We start from the raw sequence: 19149 nt of genomic DNA, 5'->3' as shown, positions 1-19149 counted from the left end.
CTGTTAATATTTTTCTCAAATTGGATTCTGCTTTTCCTTTTACAGAAATAAAATGCTGTAATTATAGCTCAAGTCCCCTTCAACCACCACCCCAATCTCATCTCTCCCTCTTCAAGTCAGTCACTAATGTCAATTTAATTTATAACCTTCCAATCCTTTGTGGGTATTTTTTTTTTAACTTGTAAAACACATTTTTGCTAAGAGAATTATTTTCTCACATGACTCCCATTATAAAATTAGGATTACTCTGATGGGGGAATGATTGAAAAAGGTTTCGGTCCTTAGTTGTAACAAAAATAAAAACAAACTCAAGTTTACAGTTGTTTCCATATCAGATTATCTGAACAGACTTAACATCACATCCTAACAAGGTACCTGCTCTTTTCTCTCTCTCGGCCTCTCCAGTAAGCTTGAGTGGCCACTTTCTCACAGCACCCTTAGGTAAGCAGAGAGACTAAAGAAGTATCTTGGGCCAGTGCCCTCTACTTCTCAGGAGTCTTTCTATTTGTTAAAATCTAAAATGCTTTATTAGGTGCTGCTCCTTATTAGTGAGGCAGATTCTGCTGTTGGCCAGACTCTTCAGATGCTGGCAGCAATGACAACAGCAGACAGGGATGGCATGAGGTGCCTACATTAATTAAGTACATTTGTGTCTTAATAGGATTGCTCAGTTCACAACTCCGTTAAGGATTTTCTGGTAACTGCAGTGTGTCTGTAGTATTTTGTACAGGAAGAATTCAGCACATTGCTAAAAAATCTAAGAATTGTTTCTGCTTTTTACATCATTCATTCATTCGGTCAGTCAACAAATATCTAGAAGCAGAGCCTAAGATGAAAGTGTTTGTGTAAGTAATTTTAGAGGGAGTGCCTTGAGGTAAAACTTGCAGAGAAGTGAAGGAGTTAGGATGCAGCTGTGGAAATGAAATGGTTTTAGTTGAAGTCTGACCTCAGCCTCCTCATACAGAGCTCTGGAGCATGAATGACACTACCCAGTTATCCATCTGGAAGCAAGAGGGTAGCCTTTTTTGCCCCCATATCAGTAAGTCATTGGTTATGGGCCTCCCCTCACCCAGGAGAGAATAAGGGGAACGTGTGACCTCCCAGGCATTTCCGGGCACAGTAGCTCCCCACTGGTAGAGGGCAGTTCTTTGGAGAAGGGTACAGCTATGAGCTTTCAGAAATTATTGCTTCAATAGCCGGGGGCTAGGTGCATTTGGTGGTAAAGGCAATCTGTGGAGGGCACCGACACCATATACTACAAGAAACCTTTATGGAGGGACAGTGCAGTCCCTAGCATTGCTCTAGGCCTTGAAAAATACAGCAGTGAACAAGACAGACAAGGTCATTGCTGTCATGAAGCTTTGTTTCTGCTGATGCTAGAATGGAAATTATGTGAAAATGTTTTAACGGCTAATGTGATAAGGATACAATGGACACATTTGCCAGCAATGACCATCTTCATAATTGGTGGGATTTGCAGCAAGACAGACTAGCATTTCAGTAGCTCTGTGTGTTCTGGAGACTCCGTGGATAAATTGGCCCAATGCAAGATGCATCCATAAAAGATTACAGGTGACAGTGACTAGAGAGAGGGTGGTGAGAACTTAGGCTAGTGATAGGTTGAAATAAGACTCCAGCAAACCTCTCAAGGTACTGGGCCTAGCTAGGGTCTGATCCAGGGGAGTAGAATTAGAGGGAATTAGGGTACTGTGGGGGAATATTGGTGTGATAACCGGAAAATGGGGGACACAGAGGCAGAAGTATACACGACTTGTTATAAATCCCCAGATATGAGATTTATAACCTCTTTGAGCAAGACCAGTGAGTCATGTATCTCATTCCCTGATTAGAACAGGAAATCAGGAACAGCAGGGTGAGCCTGCAGCCAAATGAAACTGATTAAAGCAAGGGATGGGACTACGAGTTTTGCACACTGTACCAACAAAGGTGTCCTTTATATTACATGCGCACACACATTCTGAATGTAAGGGTTTTTTAACCAACTCTCAGTGACAGTAGTATACAATGGACTATCATTTTTCCACCAAGGACTCTTATTCTGCTTGTGCATTACTTAAACAGTGTTACTAATACTTTTTACTGGTTTCTGATCATAACTGGTTAGATGGCAATAATGCTGCAGTCAACCCTATTAATATGTTTTAAGATACGGTTTTTAGGAATGTGCTGTCAAAAAATCATAAACCATTTATTATAAATGGTTTATTATAAAACCATTTATTATAAAACTGAGCTAAAAGAAAATGGAAGCCTCACATTTAAAAAAAAAATAGTTATTTGAAAGAGAGAGCATGAACAGGAGGGGCAGCTGGAGAGGGTCAGACTTCACGCTGACCATAGAGCCCACCTCGGGGCTTGATCTCACAATCATGAGATCACAATCTTAGCCAAACCAAGAGTCGGATACTCAACTGACTGCACCACCCAGGTGTCCTGGAAGCCTCACATTTTTAAAAGAAAGAAAGCATGAGTTTGGGTAACCTCTTTGAGGCCAAATTTTATTAGGGAGTTATTATAAAGATTAAATGACATATGTCACATGTAACTAGGACAGCGCCTGGCATGTGGTAGGGAGCCAGTTAAAATTAAATCTCCTCTCTATAAGTCTGTGTTATCTTCTATCCATATATAGGTGAGTGCCACATCTTCTGCCCCTTCTTTTCTTGGCTTTGTATCTGCATTCTTCTTTTTAAAATACCAACATAGGTATCTCTGGGACATTTCAAATCTAAAATAGCCATCTTTTCATACCAAGCTTCTTTTGTCAGTGTCCTCCAACTCCCTTTCTACCTGGTTAATGGCAAGTGTCAGTAAAGGTGTGTTAATTACGTGATTGGGAATTGGTAAAATCATCCTCTTTTCCTTTGCCAAGGTCACTGGTAATACCTGGATTATTGCATTAGTTTCTTTTCCAGCACTCCAGAGCTGTAACCAAGTCCTTTCAATTCCACCCTTCTATGAGATTAGTATCTCCCTCCCTTCTCCTCTGGGCCGTAATTCTATTCCTCTATTCCATCTTTTGCCTAGATTATCACAGTAGTCTCCTGGCTAAGAACTCAGCCTCCAATATATCTTTCTCATGTTTCATGTTGTTCCAACTAATAAATTCGATCACTTACTGTCTTACTCAGAACCCTCTGATAACTCCCACTGCCAACAGCACCCAGTCCATACTCCTCAGTTTGGGCCCCATCTGCTCCTTCACTGGTCTTCTACCCTTTCTCTCCCACATACTTACGCGTAAGCCATATGAACTGCTTGTGATTCCCAAGTATCACATCCATATTCATGACTCCATAACTTGCCACATGCAGCTCGTATAGCCTGGAATGCCCTTTCTCATCAACTCGGCCTGGAAAAGTCTTACCCTTGCAGAATGGACAGTGGTTTAAAAGATGCTTGAAAAATAACTCTGGTTTGAAAAGAGTATTGATGTATAAACAAAATTGGCAGAAAATTATGTAAGTAACACCATCAGATAGTACATCTGATCTGATTGAAAAGCAAAAAGTCTCTGGAGTAAGGTTACAGAGGACATCACACATGAGTAGTGTTCTCTTCATAGTGTTTCAGAACAAAGATGGCTACAAAGAGGTTGAAAGCAGATTTGCGCAAAGTGCTACAGGAGTCTCCACTTTGATACTGCATATAAAACCAAGACTTTTAAAATAAAGCCAGAATTATTTCAGTGTTTTGTAAGGAGATAGAAACTAACCATGAAAAATTTTTACACTGCAGTCTCACTTGCAGTCTTATTGTGAAGTATTTAAAAGATCTGTTGAAACTACTCATTTGTCTTCTAGAGTGTCAGGAGGTCACAATGTGTTGATGTGTATTCAGAGACTGTCAGAGAGATGCCCCATAACAAATATTTTAAAAATTAAAAAAAACCTTTAATTTGATCCTTCAGGGTAAAGTCATGCTTTAGCAGTAAAGTAGGAATAACTACTTAAAAAATATCTTCGGGGCATCTGGGTGGCTCAGTTCGTTAAGTGTCTGCCTCTTGATTTCAGCTCAGGTCCTGTACCCAGGGTCACGAAATCAAGCCCCGCTTTGAGCTGTGGGCTAAGTGTGGAGCTTTCTTGGTATTCTCTCTCTGCCTCTCCTTCCCCTGCTTCCTCTGTCTCTCAAAGCAAAATAAAACAAAACCAAAAAAAAAAAAAAAACAACTTCTTTTCAGAGAGCATTTTTAAATCAGGTGTTTATAACTGTTTCAATGGTTAGACTTTTTTGTTGCTAAAAATAATGTATTTCACCCTGTGATATTGTGATAGAGTAAGAAATACGTTTGGTCTTCATTACGTTTGGTCTTCATTCCCATTCCTGGCGTAGGAGCTTCTAAAACCCTGTAAGTTCCTGAGTAATAAAAGTATCATTCTTTTATAACATTGATCTTCTTCCCCAGTTTTAAGACCCTTGTAATCTCTGGAGTGAGACTGTGTCTTTTTGTATGCAAAGAAGGTAACTACTGGGCTCCTGGATAGCTTCCAACTGGGTGGCTGGTTGCCAGAGGAACCAAGCCTACTGATTGGAGGGTTGGAACTTTCAGTTCCACCCTCCTACCTCTGGGAGAGGAGAAGAGGGGCACTGCAGATTAAGTTCGTTACCTGTGGCCAACGATTTAATCAATCATGTCTACTTAATGGGACCCCTATAAAAATCCTGAGCAGTGGAGTTTGGCAAGCTTCTGGGTTAGTGAACACACTGACATATTGGGGAAGGTGGTATGCCTAAAGAGAGCGTGGAACCTCTATGCACATTCCCCTTTCTTTCCTTAACTTGCCTTATATCTCTCTTCCATTTGTCTATTCCTAAGTTGTATCCTTTGTAATAAATCAGAAGTAGTAAGTACAGTGACTTCCTAAGTTCTGTGAGCTATTCTAGCAAATTGTAGAACCTGAAAAGTGGGTCCTGGAAACCCCTGATTTAGAGCTGTTCTGTACAAAGTGTAGAAGGCCTGGGACTTGCCATTGGTGTCTGAAGTGGGGGCAGTCTCGCAATACTGAGCGCCAGACCAGTGGGGTCTGTGCTAACCCCATAGTTAGTGGAAGAATTGAATTACCCTGTAGACACCCAGTTGGTTTCTGCAGAGAATTAGAGAATTGTTGGGTATGGAAAGCCCACACATGTGGTATCAGAAGGTGGAAAATGTAGAAATAGATCATATATTCCCCAAGTGTCTCATCTATACACTAAAACAAATTTGAAATACAATTTCCTGATATGTTTAAAAATCTTACAAATGAAGAGTTGCCATGAGTTTTGAACTCATTTGTTCAAAATATAAAATGTGACATTGATTAGTTTGCAGAACCATTGATAGACATCAGGAGAGATGGAAATTCCCAAGCTTGAGTAACGAAATTGTTTATATGTCTGATAAATGAGAATGAAAGATGCATGTTGTGCAATAGGGAGTACAGTCAATGTTGCCCTTCTATTCAGATCTCCATGTCTTTGTGAGTGCTTTTTCAGCTACAGTAGTCATTAATGGGTCTCAAAACGAACTGAATTTAGGACTAGACCTTTACATCACACAAATACTAAAGTATTTCAGTCATCTGTTCTTCTGGAAAATATCCTTCTTTAATTTTTTTATTAACATTTTTTATTGACATATAATGTATTATTAGCCCCAGGGGTACTGGTCTGTGAATTGCCAGGTTTACACACTTCACAGCGCTCAGCATAGCACATAACCTCCCCAATGTCCATAACCCAAACACCCTCTCCCTACCTACCTCCCCCCAGCAACCCTCAGTTTGTTTTTTGAGATTAAGAGTCTCTTATGGTTTGTCTCCCTCCCAATCCCATCTTGTTTCATTTATTCTTTTCCTACTCTCCAGACTCCCCACATTGCATCTCCACTTCCTCATATCAGGGAGATCATATGATAGTTGTCTTTCTCTGAATGTCTTATTTCACTAAGTATTGTACCCTCTAGTTCCATCCACGTCGTTGCAAATGGCAAGATTTCATTTCTTTTGATGGCTGCATAGTATTCTATTGTATATATATACCACATCTTCTTTATCCATTCATCTGTTGATGGACATCTAGGTTCTTTCCATAGTTTGGCTATTGTGGACATTACTGCTATAAACATTCGGGTACAGGTGCCCCTTCAGATCACTACATTTGTATCTTTAGGGTAAATACCCAGTAGTGCAATTGCTGGGTCATAGGGTAGCTCTATTTTCAACTTTTTGAGGAACCTCCATGCTGTTTTCCAGAGTGGTTGCACCAGCTTGCGTTCCCACCAACAGTGTAGGAGGGTTCCCCTTTCTCTGCATCCTTGCCAGCATCCGTCATTTCCTGATTTGTTAATTTTAGCCATTCTGACTGGTGTGAGGTGGTATCTCACTGTGGTTTTAATTTGTATTTCCCTGATGCTGAGTGATGTGGAGCACTTTTACATGTGTCTCTTGGCCATCTGGATGTCTTTGCAGAAATGTCTGTTCATGTCCTCTGAACATTTCTTGATTGGATTATTTGTCCTTTGGGTGTTGAGTTTGATAAGCTCTTTATAGATTTTGGATACTAGCCCTTTATCTGATATATCCTTTACAAATATCTTTTCCCATTCTGTCAGTTGTCTTTTGGTTTTGTTAACTGTTTCCTTTGCTGTGCAATATCCTTTAATTTTTAATGAGAACAAGTTTTTTGTTTTTAAATATTTTAGAATGTATCTTATCAGAAAAAAACTTTCACTGGTAGTATATTTAGAGCCACTGACCTAGAACAGTCTTTGCTATTGTGCATGTCATTTATTATCACATTTCCATGTTCCCACCTCTGTCTCCTCTGCTGATCATAGAGGTCTCCCTAAGGGCAAGGATGTGTCTTTGAACTGCCTCCTTCAAGCATGATGTCTGGACAACGTGGTGGATGTTTGATAAATATTTGTTAAACAAATGAATAAATGCAATGTCTCCTCCTTCCCATCCATCTTTGAGATATCCGGTTAGAGTCCTCTCTCTGAAATGAACAGGTGATTGGTGCTTCATTTCCATGAGATGAAAATCAAACCTTGAGCATGACATTTAAGAAAACTGAACACTCTAGCTCATCTCACCTGGCCAGCTCTACTCCCCTCCCTGCAAGGATATTCTAGACAGTGTTCCCCCAAATTTCTCTTGTATCATTGAACTTCTATCATTGAACGTTTGTCTGTTCTCTGCCTGGAAGCATTTTCTCCCTATACCTGCCAGTTAAAATAATATTTAATCATCAAGACTGTTCTCAGGGCACCTGGGTGACTTAGTCATTAAGCATCTGCCTTCGGCTCAGGTCATGATCCCCAGGGTCCTGGGATTGAGCCCTGCATTGGGCTCCCTGCTCAGTGGAAAGCCTGCTTCTCCCTCTCCCTCTCCCCCTGCTTTTATTTCTTCTCTTGCTGTGTCTCTGTCAAATAAATAAATACAAATCTTTAAAAAAAGAAAAAAAAGACTCTGTTCTCTTTAGTCAAAATTAATTGCCTTTTCCTCTGTTCCCACTGAACTTTGTTTTAATTTCTGTTGTTGCCTTTCTCACACTCTGACATGAATTATATTTGTTTTATACCTCTCTGTCCTGTGTGCTTCTTGAGAACAGCATCTCTGATCTTTTAGAATCCATCATAGCTAATAATCTGCCTTCCGTGTTGGAAGTAGATCATACTTGTTTAATATACTCATGCATTCATTCATTCTTTGAACAAACATTTATTGCATGCCTAGAAGGTATGAGGCACGGTGACAGGCACTAAATATATAGATGATACCCCCTGTGTATAGATGGTATGCTTTGTCCTCACAGTCTAGGAAAGGCATATTAGCAACTAAAAAGTTCTTCAGTGTAAAGTACTTTCTATCAGTTAGTTCAACCAGGAGGATAGAAGGATAGAAGTGAGAAACAAGTAATGCTTCAAAGAGGAGACAACATTTGAGCTGAACCTTTAAGGGATGGCCTGAATAGTTTGCCAGGCAAAGTGAGAAAAAGCAAAGAGAAACTTATCAGAAAAAATATACACAATTTGCACAGTGCTTAAGAAACTCCGAATAATTCATTACAGCCTTAGAATGTGTGACTGAAATAGTTGAGTGGAAGACATACGTTTCAACAAACATTATGGAACACCTGTTATATCCTGGTCACTTCTCTAGCTTGAGTGATTATGTCAGGAACAAAAGAGTTAAGAACCCCAGCCTTTATGTTTACATTCTAGTTGCTCATGAAAGAGAGAGGCATGGAGAGAGTGAGAACAAGATAATTAAAATGCATAGTGTATCAGGTAGAAAGTGCTGTGGGGAAAAATAAAGCAGAGGAGGGAGCTGGACGAGGGCTTATAGTTTTTAATAAGCTGACCAGGGAAGGCCTCACTGAGAAGCTGACATTTGAGTAGCACTGATGGAGTAGCCTGTCTAATCTTTTGCCTCTTATAAACACCCCTTTTATTTTTGTAAGTTTCACTTTAGTATTCTTTACTAAGAGTACTGAGTACTCAGTACTCTTTTCCTTTTTTGGTATGGTTCTAGATCTCTCCTGACTAACAACCATAAATAAACACCAATAATCCCTAAACTCAAATGAGAGAACAGGACAAATGAACCACAGCCTCCTGTTCATCCTTTAAAGTAGAAGAGATCACCCAACAGGTGAGAGAACTTTTCAAGTCCCAACGGGACACAGGCTGCTTGGAGCTAATGGAAGGCCCACCAGCACAAGTCAGAGAGCGCTGTGACGGCCTTTGCAGTATCATTCTGGAGGCCCTCCATGGTGATTAGCCTGAAGAGTTCATAAAGCAGTGGAAACATGATGGCCACTTATAACCTCTCATTTACTTAATTTGGACTCAAGAAATAAGATAGCAAATGGGAGAGCAAAGGTGGCTAGAGGCTGGCCTGGCTCTGCTGTGCCAGCTCTCTTCAGCTCAGCCCAGTTTCCTACAGGTATTGGCTCAACTTCTCATGGCCACTTCTCTCATGGTGACTGAACTGTCTTTGTATTGAAACAACTGGGTATGTTATGGAATAGCCTTCAAAATCCCCATCAAAGGGCGCCTGGGTGGCTTAGTTGGCTGGACAACTGCCTTCGGCTCAGGTCATGATCCTGGAGTCCCAGGATCGAGTCCCACATCGGGCTCCCAGCTCCATGGGGAGTCTGCTTCTCCCTCTGACCTCCTCGCTCATGTTCTCTCTCACTGTCTCTCTCTCAAATAAATAAATAAAATCTTTTAAAAAAAATCCCCATCAAATTTTAAGATAAAACTTAAGATGACAAAGAAATGTACTTAGAGCTCTGCTCCCATCCTCTGACCTCTAAGTCCTTGGAGGTATGTGTTCCTTCTGTGCCATTAAAATGACACTAGAGGTGCTCCTGGAGGGTACGGTCCATTAAGCATCTGACTCTGGGTTTTGGCTCAGGTCATGATCTCAGGTCATGACATGCAGCCTCGTGTTGAGCTCCACACTCAGCATGGAGTCTGCTTGGGATTCTCCTTCTCCCTCTACCCCTCCCACTTGTACCCTCTCTCTCTCTCCCCCTCTCAAATAATCAATAAGTAAATCTTTAAAAAATAATAATAAAATGGGAGTGCCTGGGTGGCTCAGTGATTTAAGCCTCTATTTGGGCTGAGGTCATGACCTCAGGGTCCTGGGATCGAGCGCTGCATCAGGCTCCCTGCTCAGCTGGAAGTCTGCTTCTCCCTCTGCCTCTCCCCCCACTTATACATGTGCACCCTCTCTCTCTCTCAAATAAATAAATAAAATCTTAAAAAAATAAAGTAAGTACTCTAAGTAGGCTTGCTGAACATAATAATAAAAAATAAATAAAATAAAATGGCACTGGAAAATGGCTAAGGCTGAAATGAACTCTTCAACTTTTGCTTCTAAAAGCAATATAGCTTATAACACCCAGTGCTCATCTCCACACACTACATCAAAAACTAATGATGTACTATATGTGGGCTAATTGAACATAATTTTTAAAAAAAAAGCAAATAGCTTATAAATAAATAAATGTGATATATCTTGTTTTTCTTATGATGCAGTAGCATTTTCCTTTAAGAAAAAGCTCTGATAAAAGCTTAATAAATTAGTAGGTATATTACAGAAAACTTAAACATGGATTTCCTTTAAGAGTTCTCCAGCTACAATGCTTATTTACATCCTATTTTTCTACTTGACCTGAGTACTTGAAGTGTGATAAATTTAACACTGAGCATTGTGAGTTTTTTAAATTGATGAACAGTCAGAAATGAGGATAATTTAAGATTATATTATACCGAATAATATTATGACATATACAAAATGCAACTTATGTAGCGAGTTTTAGGCAATAAGTATTTCATGGAAAATGTATTCCGGATTATTAACCAGAAGACACGTGCTGAGCCAGCATCATGGAGGGCTGGCAGACATAAGTCTTCTGATGGCCTTCAGTAGCAGCAGGCTGTTTCTCATTTGTCTTAAGAGATCAAAAATAGGTATTTCAGGGCACCTGGGTGGCTCAGTCATTAAGCGTCTGCCTTTGGCTCAGGTTATGATCCCAGGGTCCTGGGATCGAGCCCTGCATTTGGTTCCCTGCTTGGCAGGAAGCCTGCTTCTCCCTTTTACTCTGCTGCTTCCCTGTTTCTCTCTCTGTGTTAAATAAATAAATAAATAAATAAAGTAGGTATTTCATTTTCATTTTGAATAAAATGAGAAAATATCTGGTAAAAGATCTTTTGATATTTAATCTCACGCAAGGTCTAGTTCATACCGTACCAAAGATGGCACATTATTAGTGTGGCGACCTAAGTTCACTTAAATATATTATGAATTTAAGCTCATTGGGGGAAGGAATTTCTACCTGTTTTGTTCACAGATACTTCTCCAACATCTACAGTGATGCCCGTTAGTAAATGTTCAATACATACTTACTGAGGGAAGGATTCAGTAATATCCTGATATAGAAGGGTATGCACTTATTAAATTTTGGCTCTATCACACTTTTATGTTATTACCCAATTACTGAGGCTTTTAAAAAATATAAATTATTCATTACTATATTTTCTGATAAAGATTTACCCAGTGGACACTGTGTTCCCCAGCCTTACACATTTTTATCTGTGTGTGTATTTTTGCCCACTCACTCAGCTTTGCAGCTGAATCTGCATTTTGTTCTTCTATTCTTTTTTAAAAACATTAGTAAATGCATTGTTTAATGTCAGGGGGAAAGGGAAATAAGGGACCGCTATAACCATTTTTCTTTTTTTGCTGGAAAAGGGGAAATGAAGTTCCCACAAAGAAATTAGATCATGTTGAGTTCCTTAAATTGACCAAGTCGGGGAGCTAGTTTTCAGAGAAGAGACAGAAGATCCAGTCTTTAAGTATATCATTTTAGTTGATTTATTTTTAAAGGCTGGACAGCTCAGAACTTTCAGATTTAGTTAAAAGATTTGATTATCAGCATGGCTTTGCGTATTGGAGGAATTTCTTTTTAAAGAAGTGTTAATATAGTGCTAGGAGATGTGAGGAGGGAAGCAGATTTTGAAAATGAGGCATATTTTGAAATGTTTAGCTTCCATTGCATGACTGCTTTGCTGTGGCTGTTTTCTACCTGCTGTTCGCAGTGAGAACCTACCCCTGAAGGGTGGAGTGTTGCATCACAGTGGACTTCCTTCCATAAATATTATCCCCCTAATGTCTTCCTTTCTTTTATGGTTTGTTAGGATTTTTTGCATCTGGACACATTAGTGATGAGTGATTGACTACTAAATAAACTGTTTGTCCTCCCAAACAGCTATTTTAAGAGCTGGAGTCTTTTCAGTCACTTTGGCAGAAATAATATTTTGCTTATCTTATTAAAAAGACTTTTCCCTCAAAGCATTCAAAGCACAAACAATAATACTATTTCTCTCTCCATTTTGAGCTTCCTTGCTTTCTACTCTACTACATTCCTCATATATTCTGTTTTAATTCCCCTTGTAGAAATGAGTAATCCTGGGCTTTGAGAGATTAAGTGATTGACCAACGTTGGAAGACTCAGATTTAGGCCAGTGCTGGTAATCACAGTAATCACAGCTAATTTGTGTCTTTTTTTTTTTTTTTTGTATTGTATGCTGGATTGCTATATTAGTGGCTATTTCTGTTTGAGGGCCTTGGGAAGTTTCTTAACATGACAAAATGTTTTTGCCTTTTATAGGCAAGGGTAGGAAATGGTGTGTTGCTATTCAGGAGAGCCCAGAATGTTTGTAAACATTGTTTAAATCTTAAATTTGTTGCCATTAGCTATGTCTAAATACCACTCTCTGTTTTATTGGTGAAAATTACTATTTGTTTCCCTTACCTTTATTTCATTGATTATTTAAAATAAGCCTGTGGAAGTGATATTCTTGATGATGCCATGAACTCTTTTTCACTTGAAAATATCTTTCAGCATCATTTACTTTTCAATCAGTGATGTTATGCTTATCTATTTTTGGCAAAAATTACTCTTTATTTCTATTTTCATGATCATCCCTCTTTTAAAAATATTCAACACATATTTGTTAAGTGCCTCCTGTGTGCCATATTCTCTCTTTCCTTTCTCATGTTTGACTTATATTAGCAAGCAGTCTGTTCCTATAGCCAATTTTATTTAATGAACTATGAAATTAGAGATAATTTTTATTAGCTGTTTGAAACTCTCAGGTGTCTTCTTTCTTCCTTCAGTCCTATGTTTAACTACTGTTGTTTTCCTAAAAGAAAGCTGACCATAACCAATTTAAACGTAACTTACTAAAACACTGTTTTCAAAATAAACGTCACTATTTTGAGATCACTTGCTCCTCTGTTAATTAGAAGGTATTAGCTTAATGTACCTTTACAAGCAACATTCCAAGAACAGATTGGGCTTGCTCTCCAGAAGCTAATTTTCTTTTTCCTTATTTTGACAAAAACCTGGTCTTTATATAATTACTTCCATTGCATCAGGAATAAAATTAAATTTCTATCGAAACATTAATAACTCTAATTTTTTTAAAAAACTCTTAAATAAAGAGTTAAAAGACTAGAGTTTAGCACCATATTTCTTTGAGTAGCCCCTTTATCTACACAGGCCTTAATTGATAGACAGCTTTGGTCTGCAGGATAGGGAGAAGTGAGAACATTTATGTCAGCAATTAGCTGAACAGTCTAATTAATTCAGTATTACAGATAGCAGTTATATACTGGAAAACCATCTTTCAATTAAACCTTAGGCTAAGGAAATGTGATTTAGGTGTGTTTTAAATTTCCTTCTCCCCAATATTGTTGAAATCATTTAAACTTTTATGAGCTTTTACTTCAAAGCTGTTCTTGAGAGGAAAAAATCGTAATAGAATTAAAATTGTAGCAAATAAAATATTTTCTTAGGTCTATTGCCTATTTGTATGGAGAACTAAAATCTTTTGATCCAAGATGTTCCTATATACAGAGCAATGATTTTAGTCAATGTTTCTGCAAAAGAATCATTATATTGACTTTAAGAATCCGTTCATATGCTACTTGTGACAGTGATGATTACCTTATCACTTAACTAAGTTGAACTTTATAATATTGTAAGGTACCTTGAAAAAACAAGCTTTTTTCTTGTTGTATTAATACTTTACAGTAGATAGTAGGGTATTTTCCACTCTTATGTAACTAGTGAAACTTACTGTCATATAAGCTGAACATTTTTTCTAATTGCATATTATTTGACATATTTTACTAACCTTTGCTTTTCCTTTGATGTATAGGATGGAGGATCAATAACAAGAATAGAACAAAACTACTTTTTTTCCTATAAATTCCTCTTTCTCACAGAGTGTTCCACTAAAAGCAATGTTTTCCATTTGTATTCATTCTCATTTGTAGTCCCTTTTGGAAATCATCTGATTTGTGCATGTTCCATCAAACTATGGTTTTTATTTCTAGCACAGAAGTCTTTTGATAAATCTAATTTGGCAAGTTGTATCCTATCTGAATTCAAGTGTTAGAGAACAATTATATTTGCCTTTTTTAAATTGGTATTCAGCTTGAATTTCCTTCCCACTGACAATGATAGAAGAGTTCCTTTTTCTATTTTGGTGCTGGAAGGTGTCATGTTGTTGCCCATTAAATATGTGATGGATGAGGTGAGAAATTCATTATATTGCTATAAAAATCTGTGTGAACACATCTCTTTCTCGTCCTTACCCCCCCTTCTGTATTGCTAGAATATTAACAGTGAAATTAGTTAAACTGTGTTCTTATTTGTTTAAAACTCTAAAAATTAACTTTTTAGTAGAAGATAGCATAAAGTATGTCCTACAGGAGACTTATAAGACCCAGGAATACGGAAAATGAGTGTATGACTAGTTATCATTACAATATATATTATTCCTACTAAAAGTTGATAAGTACCAAGAAAGTGTCACAATATGCTTTCACTTTTCTTAACATCTTCAAGGATTTATTTCAAACACATTTTAATTTTATTTTTAGCCAATATGAAAGAAAAACATGGATTTCTTTGTAAAGTATAGTGCTTGGGCTATAGGAAGCAGTAGATCACCGGACAGGCATCAGACCCATAGGATCCAGAATCTTGAGAATGGGAGCTTGGAATAGAGGTCAAGAAGGGCAATAGGCCAGATCTCCAGGGAATTCACTGAAGAAGCCAGTCGCCAGTTAGTCAAATTCGAGGGAGAAGCCTTTCAAGCTAGGCACAAAGAAGCTGGATAGTCTAGAAATTGTAAATGCCAATAATTGTGTTGCCAATATACCTGCTCAGGCCCTGGTAAATGAGGACTCTAGTGGAGGAGTTACTCAGAGTTACTCATAATTTAGTAATTTAGTAAGTCTAAATTCAACTCAGTTGGAGTCCATGATGGACATAAACCGTATTCCCAGTAATCCCTTGACTAGCCAACCCCAAGTGTCCGTCTTGATATGACTGTACTTTCTAATGTGTACTTATAAATTAATAAAATATATATAATATATATTAAATATATAATAAAATATTCTATATTAATATATTGTTATATTTTATTATAATATTAATAAATAAAATAATAAAATATTATAAAGATTCCTAACATCTAGGTGAGTAAGTCTTAATCTAATCCAACATTTACTAAAGTAGGCTCTATATTCAAGATTCTTTGTTAAAAAGGGGAGGGAGTTCCATGATCCAATAAATTTGGAAATCCACATTCTGTATATTGTATTATAAGCTACAGTGTTGATTTTTAACTTTTAGCATTTTTGTCATTTTGTTCATGCATTCATTTATTCAACGAATATTTACTAAATACATCCTGTGAGCCAGACATCCATTAGATGCTAGGAACAGGAGGAGGGACAGATAGATGTGGTCCACAGTCTTAAATCTTAGAGTCTGTGTAGAAAGATATTAAAATAAGTAATTACAATACAGTGTGTTAGTGGAATAAGGGAGATCCAGCGCTCAAAGGGGACATAGAGTAGGGTCACCTAACCTGTCTCAAAAGGGTCAAGGAGGGGATTGCCTAGAACCAACTATGCTAAAACCTGAAGATAGGTGGAAGTTAGACAGGCAAGAACTTTCAGTCACAACAAAAGCAAGAATGAGATTAACAAATTGCCAAAGCTGACATGTACATAGACTCTTTCTGTCCTCCATACGCTGTGCCAGCGACTTTCCCAGTGTTCCATCATCAAGCCTCCTGGTGGGGGTTGTATTACTAACCGAGATCAGATGGCTAATAAATAACAAGAACTAGAATTTCAACCCTGATTGGTCAGACTCCAAAATCATCTTTCCAGTACCCCACAACTGCTTCTCAAGGTAGTTGACTGATTTTGATTAAATTTGTCTTGCTAAACCAAAAACTCGCTAGAATGATGTCTCAAGTTTGCTTTATTTGTGAGTGTTGTATGGTATTTATTGTTTTTTTTAAGAGATACACATGTGATAAATGGTAGCATTTGGGGAGAAATTTCAGAAGCACATTATACCTCTAAGGCCTGAGGTTTACAACCCAAGTCTCACACATAGTAGGTACTCAAAAGAACACAACTGTAACTCCATTCATTACTTGAATAAGTGGTAGGGTAGTTTGAAAAGATGACTTTGAATTCTTATAAAGAAAGGTGCTATTCACATTTTTAAAGTAATTTAATTCTCCATGTGACATGATCAAGATGGCTGTAGGATTTTTTATTTTTAAGAGTATATGTAGAAGATGAAGATAGAAAATTGGTCCCCTTGAACATGTATAGGACTTCCTATTACCTGTAGTTTATGTACATATTTTTGGAAAAAATATTATTAGGTGATATGAACTTCATATCTCATCATGTGAGGAAGTCATAGCTCACTATTAATAATTCGAATATCCTGATCTAAGGAAGGTCTGGTACATACTAGCAAAGAGATTTAAGAAAATGAAAAGGATTGCTTTAATCCTAGGAGAAATGTTCAAAAATCTATGGTTCTGGGATTGAGGTGAGACAGTCTGGCTTTTGCACACAATGATGGCAGTTTGGGCCAGAATGTGTAATTCACAGAATTGCTTTTAATTGGCCACATGAGCTCACCAGTCATCACCAAACCCGCCATAAAAATTCTTTTCAAATAATATAAATATTTTTTCTTTAATGCAAGATTCTCTGTTTCTTTAATGCAAATATATCAAGATTCTCTGTTTCTTTAATGCAAATATATCTTTTTAACCTCTCCTCTTCACCCTCAGAAGGTAATTTTGAGGAGTGAAATGGTCACAAGGGAAATTCCTAGAAGGAAAAAGAGAAGTAAAGAACCTGAGTAATCTGTAAAACCTGAATGGATTCCTAAACACTTGTAATTTATATTCACACCTACAAAATAGTGTTGCTGAATGGGATTGCATTTTTTATTATTCATTTTGAGAAAAGTAGGATGGTGAACAAAAACTTAAAAAGAAGTCCTCCTGTGCTATATTTTTACTCATGTCAGTATATTTTCTTACTAACTATAAAATGTTTTGTTTTAACTTTAGGGACACCACAGTACAAACTCTTACTCTTCAGCCTTCTGTTAAAGATGGACTAATTGTGTATGAAGATTCACCTTTGGTTAGTAATCCAACTTTATGAATATTCTCGACTATATTTTTCTGAATGGTAGTTGTATTTCAGCCTTTGAGAGGGCTATTTGTGAATTTCCCCTGTATTTTGATAGATTTCAGTCTTAACAGGAAAACATTCATATGTCACTTGGGGAGTGGACATTTAAATACAGATAATTGAGAAAATAAAATGTTTTCTTATTCTGTTCCCTCTTTGGAGTGATATAGGGAATGAAAGAAATCCTCTAATGATTTCTTTATCATTCCAGAATTTTTTTTTAAAATTTGCTCTTTTCAAATATGTAGGGTTTGAAATTAGATAACACTTCTAGAATTTTTTTTAAGATTTTAATCAATAAAATATTAGCCCCATGTTTTGGGTAGCTGGAAAGACCAATTCCTCACTTTCTCACATAAGACCCAAAGAAATGCTGGCCTTCCACGTGTGTCCCTCTGTGTGCCTTTGTATCAAAGGCACAAATACACCAACATGAGAACCTCTGTGGTCAGAGGTTTTCGAAGTGCTTGAAGTCTTTAGAATCTCCTTCCTGAATTCCCCCAGGTTGGGCCTGAATTTCCCTGAACAGAAATGTGAAGGCTGAAGTTGGATTATTGTTAAAAAGTTATTTATTTTCTCCCTCTTTTTAAATTTGGTTTACTTTTGCCCTAAAATTAGAAAGAAAAACCCTTACCAACTTTTTTTTTTAGAATATGAATAAAATATTTGCGGTAGAGGGAATCAACTATTTCTCAATCTGTATTTCCTTAAAATTATTTGCCAAAACTATATAATGAGAAAATGTTATTGTATGGTTTATTTTATGTTATGAGAAATTTCTTACTATTAAAAAAATAAGCTTTAGGTTTACACTTAAATTCATTGAACAGGGATGCCTGGGTGGCTCAGTTGGTTTGGTGGCTGCCTTCAGCTCGGGTCATGATCCCAGCGTCCTGGGATCGAGTCCCACATCGGGCCCCTTGCTCGGCGGGGAGCCTGCTTCTCCCTCTGCCTCTAGCCTGCCACTCTGTCTGCCTGTGCTTGCGCTTGCTCTCTCTCTCTCTAACAAATAAATAAAAAATCTTTAATAAATAAATAAATAAATTCATTGAACCTTCCCCCTTCCTACCTTCTTTCTCTTCATAGTGTCACCATTAAATCAGACTCCTAACACCTAGAGCTCCTTCCTATTTTTCCTTTCCCTACTTCTCATCTAATCAGTTGCCAAGACTATAGCATATACCTCCAAAAAACTCTCAGATCAGTTTAATGCTTTTGATTTCCACATTTCCATTCCTTTTCTAAAATCAGGTCCCTCAAACCACTTTTCTACCAAATTATTAGAGTAATCCCCTTTTAGTCCATTTGCATATTGCTGCCAGATAGAACATCTTAAAGTGTAGCTCCAAGCTTCATTTCTATCATGCCTGAACTCATAAGTCTTTATGAATTTATTATTTTATGAGATAAAGTACATATTTCTCAGTCTGGCAACTAAGTTTTTAGTAGCAGAGACCTGACCTACCCTTTCAGACCCTGTTCTCTCTTTTCTCACATTTAATTTCTGCCTCAGTGAAGATAGACTACTCATACTCACTCTTCCCTAAGTATGCCCAGGATTTCTTGAGTTTCACCATTGATTCCCTTTTATTTTGAATGCCCACCTCACCATCCGTTCTGCTCTATTAAAATCCTACACTCTTTTAGAGCCCTAACAAATGCATTTTGATAATCCACTCTTGATTATGATGTCTCGGTCTTCTTAACTCCCAAGGCACTTTAATTTCTGTATTTGTTATACTTATTTTAAATCTCCCCTACTCTGGGGTGTAAAGTGCGGACATCACCACCGTAGGAATAATTATGGTGCTAAAGGGAACTAAAGTGATTACCGCAGAGTTAACAGTTTAGTAACAAGGTGAAGCTTTTGGTGGAGATTCATAAATTTTGTTTCCAGCTCTGCTACACACTTTTTTTTGTGGTAGTACATCCATAACTTAAATAAAACTAGCTACTATTATAAACCCAAAGCAATGAGTGATAAAAATGTTTAAACATTTGCTTTCATTTTGTTTGTTTATGATAAATGTCCTGT

The 19149-nt window shown here is 37.5% G+C and overlaps 1 protein-coding gene across 2 annotated transcripts in view; it reads left to right on the top strand.

Moving 5' to 3' along the window:
* VWA8 (von Willebrand factor A domain containing 8) overlaps nucleotides 1–19149 on the top strand; it is a 325814-nt gene that overhangs the window by 171105 nt on the left and 135560 nt on the right. For both annotated transcript variants that reach the window (XM_004759284.3, XM_045076623.1), the window contains one exon: nucleotides 16988–17063. In XM_004759284.3, coding sequence (XP_004759341.1) covers nucleotides 16988–17063 — 76 coding nt within the window. The remainder of the gene's footprint in view (nucleotides 1–16987; nucleotides 17064–19149) is intronic.

The sequence above is a fragment of the Mustela putorius genome, unplaced genomic scaffold (genome assembly GCF_011764305.1).
Source record: "Mustela putorius furo isolate JIRA1106 unplaced genomic scaffold, ASM1176430v1.1 tig00000179_pilon_pilon_pilon, whole genome shotgun sequence".
Classification (NCBI taxonomy): Eukaryota; Metazoa; Chordata; class Mammalia; order Carnivora; family Mustelidae; genus Mustela; species Mustela putorius.
The sequence above is the reverse complement of the archived record's forward strand: the minus strand, read 5'-3'. Positions and strand labels throughout refer to the sequence as shown.